This window comes from Dipodomys ordii, unplaced genomic scaffold, assembly GCF_000151885.1.
Source record: "Dipodomys ordii isolate 6190 unplaced genomic scaffold, Dord_2.0 Scaffold209, whole genome shotgun sequence".
Classification (NCBI taxonomy): domain Eukaryota; kingdom Metazoa; phylum Chordata; class Mammalia; order Rodentia; family Heteromyidae; genus Dipodomys; species Dipodomys ordii.
The window spans coordinates 322040-330010 of NW_012267425.1; the positions used below are offsets into that span (position 1 = coordinate 322040).

Below are 7971 nucleotides of genomic sequence, written 5' to 3' on the forward strand. Positions count from 1 at the left end.
AGGAGGAGGATGCAATGCTTGGTAAGAAATGTACGCATTATCCTGCCCATGTAATTGTAACCCCTCTGTACAGTATGTTCACAAATAAAATTAAATTAAATTAAAAAAAGAAAAAGAAAAAAACAGGCTGAAATCAAAGTCAAGGGTAAGCAGGAATTGGAAAGCAAAAGCAAGTTTTATACATCCAACTACTTAGAATCTTTCTACAATATAATGTAACTCATTATTTTGGAAACATAAAACTAATTATGGAAAACTGGGTTTATTACATTGTTGGTAGAAAGTTTAAAGTTTAGAAAGAACCCACAAAATTTAGGGGAATTGTATTTTTAAGACTTTATGAAGCCATATGTACCAAATTCATCTTTCTGAATTAGATTTCATAGTATTCATGTATGGATGTTGTATTTGAGGCACTACAGAAATCAATTATGCACTTATCTATCAGGCACTGTGCTAGGACCAGGAGAAATAGCAAAGTTCTGAGTATTACCTCACTTTCTTCCAAGTAGCAGAGCATGAGTACAGATTTGGAGCCCTACAGAAAGCCCAAGTTCAAATTCTGGATATCTCAAGTATATCCTGACCACAGACAAATTGCTCAAGGGCTCTGTTTTTTCGTATTATCATCAGTAAAATGAGAATGACAGTACTAATTGCCTCGTAGAGTTTTGTAAAACTCTTAAATTAGAAAAAAAACTGTGAATTATTGAAAATTTCATTTCTGTAAAAAAAATCACTTTCGAGATAGAAATGGAGTAGGTCTGAGAGAAAACAAAAAAATAAGGAAAATAATCACAAAGTCCAATTATCAAATGCAGATATATAATGTAATGTACAGTCAAAAAAACATGACCTTTTGAAGGATGAAATACGTAACAAAAAGCAGGAGATACCTTTTGGCTCAAAACTACATTAACATTCTACAGTAGCTCAATACAATTAAATGAGGAAAGACAAACGATGATGACCTGGAAAGCCATAACAGAAGTTTTGGCCCATTATTCAAGTGTTTTTTCAAGAATATTGGATAAGAAATGTATTCATTATCTTGCTTATGCAATTGTAACCCCTCTGTACAGTATTTTCACAATAAAAAACTTAATTAAAAAAAGGTTCTACTTGGTTCTCTTTGAACTTGGGATTGCTCTCCCTGTTGGATAAAACCTCTGAACTGAATCCCCACCTCCTCTCTCAAATGCATACCAGTCATTCTCAACTAAATTGTTAGAATGATGCTCCTAAAACCAAGTGTGGTTGCACGGTGACACCTTGTTCTGCTGACGGCAGAATCTCGCATCCTTCCTAGCCACACACCACTTCACGCTCAGCCCAAGCAGCGGGTTTTCCCTCAGTCGCTTTCCACTTCCCAGGAAACAGACCACTGCATTCCTCGAGCTGACCGACCGGGGGCCATTCGGCATTCACGCCTTGCCACCAGCTGCTCGGCTTACTCAAAGTACTCGAGGTGGCGACGTGTATCTATCTCCCCAGCATCTGGGCTGAGTCGCCAGCTCCTCAAAGCCTCTCTAGCTGGGGACCGCTGGGAAGTGGCGAGACCAGCAGCGTTGGGGCGGGACGCCCCGCCAGCCCGCGCTCCGGAACCCTCCCTCCGCGGGTCATCACTTCTAAAACCCTTTCAAAATGCGTTTCTTCAAGGCCATACCCAGAGAAGCCCACTCCGCCCACAGACGGAGGCTGAGGGACCGGAGGGAAGCGGACCGACCGCTCCCTACCGGAACCTTTACCTCAGCCCCGACTCCCAGTAGTCCATACTGGGGTGAGGTTCGCTAGGCGTTCCTCGACCTGGAGCCAAGATACCAGGAAACAACGCAACACTTACCACAAACACTGCTTCAGGAATCCCCAAGTGAAGCCGCCGCCCGGTCCCCGACGCCACTTCTTCAACGGCAGCACCTTCCTTAGCAGCCGCCATCTTGAGAAAGCGAGCTCCCGATTGACTGCCTTGAGAGCCGTTGGTACCTGGGGTCAGTGATTGGCTCGCCTGACCTAAGGGCCCGCCCCTTTTCTATACGTGCTGATTGGCTGTGAGCAAATGAGTGACAAACGTAGAACGAACTTAAAGGAAAAAGCTGGAACTTCCAGGAAGACCAATAAGGGCTCCAGGGAAAAGCGAACTAGAAGACTTCTTTTGAGAGCCGGCAGATCTAAACCCTGGGAATTTCAGCCACGCTAGATCCCAACTCAACCCAAAGGAGTAACCTCCGGCACGAATCCAATCTTCTCTGGCACTCGACCTAATCTGGCTTGTAGATAAGATAGCTTGATGGGGAAGAGAAGGCTGGGCTTTTCAGGACCAGACATTCGAGAAACTTTCTTGCCCTTTGAAAGGGAACTTGTTTTGGGTCTGTTTCCAGTGGTCCCCTTTAAAAGCAAATTGCAAACCTTGCACTGGTGATTCTCACCTATTATCCTAGCTATTGAGGATCCCTTTCAAAGCCAGCCAATTAACCACCAAAAAGCCAGAACTCGAGGCATGGATCAAATGGTAAAGCACCAGCCTTAAGTGAAAAAGTCAAACAAGAGTGCATCAAAACCCTGAGTTTAAGTCCTAGTACCTGCACACACACAAAAAGAGTGCCCATAGCTTCCAAAATTTTGAATCTCAACAGTATGGAATGCCAAAGTGATTATTTTATTTTGAAGATGTGGATGGTTCAGTTCAGCGTGCAGGAAGATGACCAATTTTTTCCATCTCTGAGTCTGAATCCTTTTGCTTTTGTACCTCTACGTGGACTGCATCTGAGTGAAAGAAAAATAGTTAAGTGAATCTTTAATCATTTCTACATCTTCTTTGTGGTTATAAAATAAATTATGAATGTTTTCATATAGAACTCTGGTCATTTTTTTCTCAGTATCTAATATCTGAAAACTTACTCCTTATAAAACAGATCCAAAAATTGTGGTATCTATATACAATGGAATATTATGCTGCCATTAGAAAGGACAAAATAATGGCATTTGCAGGGAAATGGATGGAACTAGAAGAAATCATGTTGAGTGAGGTAAGCCAAGAACAAAGAGACAAATGGCACATGGTCTCCCCGATAAGTGGATGCTAAATCCAAAAACATGATACGACAAAGTAAACAAGACTGGAGAAACAAAGGACTTCCACTCATCTGGTCGAATCATTACTAAATAACCCCATGCTGCTGACCACATAGATGGTATATATGTGCATACCAAAGGGAAACTAGGAGGAGGACACAGAACTAGAGGGAAACAGGGAAAAACATACAACAGTAGGACCCAGCAGCTTCACTGGCCTAATGAACTAAGCAACTCAATGGCAGCGATGGGAGGGAGGAAATGAGTGGGAAAGAGGGAACAGCTGATGCTATGCAAAAGGAAAGGAATGTACATATCACCCAATGTGGAAGAAATAACAATTGTCAAAGCTCACAGAATTCATAACCTTTATAGGCCACGATAAACAATTTGCCCCATGAAGGTTAGAATGTGTTTGTGACTTTAACTAAGTATCACTGTCCCACAATACTGTGAAATTATGTAATCACTTAATCACAAAGAATTTGCAAAAAAAAATTGAAAAACAAAACAACAAAGGGACAATCCTTATCAGTGTTTCACTGGGAGTTTCCAAGGGAACATAATTAAAAGCTTATTTCCAGAGTCTAAGGTAGTCTATCTGAACCATGCAAAATGGATAATTCATCTCCTGCATCTTACTTCTATAAGTGATGCTGTACCTCAGGGTTCAGCAGGGCTCCTTGAAACTGCGTGAATATGATCGAATTGCCTTCAAAGAGGTTCCACCAGTCTCTCTCCCTACCAAAAATAAGTAAAAACACCTGTTTAATTTGCTTGATTATTTTTTCTGTTGCGTTAAATTATATTGTTATTTTAGGGATACAAAAAAATAGGGCCGGGAAGGTGGTTCAGCAGTAGAGCACTTGCCTCGCATGCATGAGGCCCTGGGTTCTATTCCTCAGCACTACATAAGCAGAAAAGTCCAGAAGTGGCACTGTGGCTCAAGTGGTAGAGCTCTAACCTAAAGCTGAAGAGCTGAGGGACAGCACCCAGGCTCAGAGTTCAGGCCCCACAACCGACAAAAAAAATAAAAGTAAATAAATAAAACAGATTTCAGGAACCTGAGAGACCAACATATCAACTGAAGAAAACAGTATTGCCTGTAATGCTAATATTCTATCCATTATGCGTTCACTAGTTGAAAGTTCGTTCCATCAGCTAGTATTTACTGACCACAAACCTTCTCTCTGAATGTATTATTCCCTCCCTTGGGTGCCTATAGTGCTTTATGCTTATCTCTCTAATTTAATGTTTATATATGTTTACCTGATGGCATCCATTCCCCATTCTTGGCTGACCATCTTTTTTTTTTTTTTGGTCAGTCATGGGCCTGAACTCTGAGCCTGGGCACTGTCCCTCAGCCCTTCAGCTCAAAGCTAGCACTCTACCACTTGAGCCACAGTGCCACTTCTGGCTTTTTCTGCTTATGTGATGCTGAGGAATGGAACCCAGGGCCCCATGCATGCAAGGCAAGCACTCTACCACTGAACTGAGCCACCTTCCCAGCCCATCTACTTTAAATGTTACCATTCAAACTGAGGTACCAGTTTCCTGGGGAGTCTTCCCTGAAATTTCCAGGTTGGATTACTCACCTTCTACACTAATTACAGTTTTATTCAGTTTTTTAACTGAATAAAAAAGGAATGAGCAAAAAGGACTGTTGAAACCAATTGCAGTTTAGCAATACAAAGTTCTCTCTACCAGGTTTACATAGTCCTGTGCCAGTCCTGGGGCTTCAACTCAGGGACTAGGGTACTGTTCCTGAGCTTCTTTTGCTCAAGGCTAGTGCTCTACCACTTGAGCCACAGTGCCACTTCCTGCCTTTTCTAAGTGGTTTATTGGAGATAAAAGTGTCAGGGACTTTTCTATCAAGGCTGGCTTCAAACCACAATCCTCAGCTCTCAGTTACAATTACAGGCATGAGCTACCAGCACCTGGCCTGTGTCTATGATGCACAAAATGCCAGAATTAGTTTTTCTTCTATGAAAGACCAATATTAAGCAAAAGATGTATACATTCTAAAACTTCATTATAACATTGGGTTCTGTATTCAAGGACTTTTTTTTATCTATCAAGACCCTAAGCAATAACAGGTCATGTACCTGAGATCCTGAGAATGAGATGGAAAGGCTACTGGAATTCAAGCCTTGTTGGGTATAAACCATGGGTTGATATACCATTAGGGAAGGAGATCCCATGGGAGTTTGAACCTATGAATTTGAATAAAGAAAAAAGTAAAAACATAATTAGTTTTTAATTGCTTTCCTAATATAATCATACTAAGAGGACAAGTTTCCTCTGTAAACATTGCATTTAATGATTATCACTTGAAAGAAATGTTAAATGCTAAATACAAAGGAAAAGAAAAATAGATCTTTGAAGAAGCTAGTAACAATCAAGTGTAAGGAGGAAGTCCCAAGTAATATTTCTTGAAAATCAAGGATGAATTAACTACAAAGTAGTACCTACAAACAAACCTTTGCAAAGGACTTTTCATGAATGGTGCTGGTGGCTCACACAGGTAATCCTAGCTACTTAAGTAGCTGAGATTTAAGGATCAGAGTTCGAAGCCAGCCCATGTGGCCCATGAGACTCGTATCTCCAATAGACTACTCAGAAAACCAGAAGTCGAGCTGTGGCTCAAGTGGTAGAGCACTAGCCTTGAACACAAACAGACTCAGGAAAAGCACCCAGGCCCTGAGTTCAAGCCCCATGACCAGCAAAAAAAAAGAAAGAAAGAAGGAGGACTTTTGTTTTGTTTTTGTTTGTTTGTTTTTTTGGGTCCAGTCATGGGGCCTGAACTCTGGGCCTGGGCGCTGTCCCTCAGCTCTTCAGCTCAAGTCTAGCGCTCTACCACTTGAGCCACAACGCCACTTCTGGCTTTTTTCTTTTTGTTTATGTGGTGCTGAGGAATCGAACCCAGGGCCTCATGCATGCAAGGCAAGCACTCTACCACTGAGCTACCTTCCCAGCCCCAGAAAAAGTACTTTTTATTTCAGTAACTGAAACTCAGGCTGGCTTCAAACCGCAATCCTCACATCTCAGCCTCCTGAGTAGCTACAATTACAGGTGTGAGCCAGAAGTGCCTGGCCTGTGTCTTTTTAGGATGTACAAAATGCTACTGTAGGGTACTCTACATCGTGAGGTGTGTGTGTGGAGGGTGATGAAATACTTTAATACATGACTTAATAGGGCCAATTAAATGTTAAATGTAAAGGATGTGTAGTATTTGTGAAGTGAAATGAGTGAGAGATAGCAGGCACATCAAGTCAAAGGCATTTATGACTGAAAATTAATGCCCATCAGTTCTTACTTTGACATCTCTAGTTTCTATCAACAGAGGACTACTGAACTCAGATTTTAAAATTCATCCCCAAAATGAAAGGATATTTAAAGAAGAAAACATAAATAAGGTACACAGACTCATTAATAAAAGACTGACCAATAAATGGACCATTAATGAGTGTGTAATCTCTAGACATTGTTTACCAAGCCCAGTGCTTCTTTTTCTAACTACTGGATGTTTTTTGCTGAAGCAATATGGACTTACTCAAGAACTAAATAAACAAAAAACAATCAAATTGACTCATAAACAAAGTTAATGATTAAAGTGTTGACCTGCTGGGCAGTGTCTGGTGATATAATGCAAGGCTATGTTCTTGGTTTTCATCTTTTTTGAGTGTTGGGGGTTGAGACAGAGTCTCATTATATAGCCCAGGTTGGCCTCAAACTTGTGATATTGCTGCCTCAGACTCCTGAGTGCTGGTAACACAAGTTGCAAATGAAAATGCTGTAAATGGTATGTTCATTGAATATGTCAATAACATATACATTGGAACAGGTAATAAATAAAATATAATCACACAATCACACAAGGATACTATCAGATGGTATACTCTGGAATATAGAGAACCTAGGTGTACATATCTCATTCAATCCATCTGAGTCTATAGTTATTTGTGACTAAGGAGTGTAATTTCTATTCTGTAGTCAAGCCCATGCTGGAACCTATTTTGTGCCTGGTTCCTATCAGCTCCATTCATCATTCATGCTTACTTGGAAAAAGATTCTGGGAAATAATCTGGCTTTTCATCTGGTCCTTCATAGTTTTCACTCTGTAATCCATACTTTTTGCCTCAAACTTTGTTATTCTAATACAGGTACTTGGATTACTGATGTCTAACATGAAATCTGCCACACTCCCTTTGGCACTTGGAACCTGGCCACATATCAGTGTAAATCATAAAGAGTTTTAACCATATTCACACCTTAATATCACAGAGTGTTTTTAAAAATATGTATATGTATACACATACACACACACACACACACACACACACATATTGGTCGGTCAAGGAGCTTGAACTCTGAGCCTGGGTGCTCTCCCTGAGCTCTTCAGCTCAAGGCAAGCGCTCTACCACTTGAGCTACAGCACCACTTCTGGTTTTCTGGTGGTTAATTGGAGATAAGAGTCTCACGGATTTTCCTGCCCAGGCTGGCTTTGAACCTTGATCCTCAAATCTCAGCCTCCTGAATAGCTAGGATTACAGGAGTTAGCCACTGACACACAGCTACAAAAATATTTTATTCTTTATTCTCCATTTTCCCTTTCCTTCCCTTCCTTCCTCTCCCCTTCCCTCCTTCCCTTCTTCCATACCTCTTCTCTTCTATCTTGGAGTTTTTATTTTTTTTCTTTCTTGCTAGTGTTTCTTTTTTTTAATTTTTTATTGTAAAGATACTATACAGAGGGTTACAGTTACATGAGCAAGGTAATGAGTACACTTCCTATTGGGCATTGTTACCCCCTCCATTGTTTTCCCCCTACTGTCCCTTCCCTCCCTACCTTCCCCGAGGTTCTTTTCTTTTTTTTTAAATTGTGGTTAAGTGATTACATAA

General features: G+C 40.9%; 1 protein-coding gene across 1 annotated transcript in view; it reads right to left on the reverse strand.

The window, feature by feature from the left end:
• The window catches only part of Vbp1 (von Hippel-Lindau binding protein 1), a 24659-nt gene extending 22708 nt beyond the window's left edge, over positions 1–1951 (reverse strand). Inside the window, exon 1 of the mRNA XM_013035404.1 lies at positions 1844–1951. Within this exon, the coding sequence (XP_012890858.1) occupies positions 1844–1936 (93 nt within the window). The 5' untranslated portion in view covers positions 1937–1951. The remainder of the gene's footprint in view (positions 1–1843) is intronic.
• Between the last annotated feature and the right edge of the window lie 6020 nt (positions 1952–7971).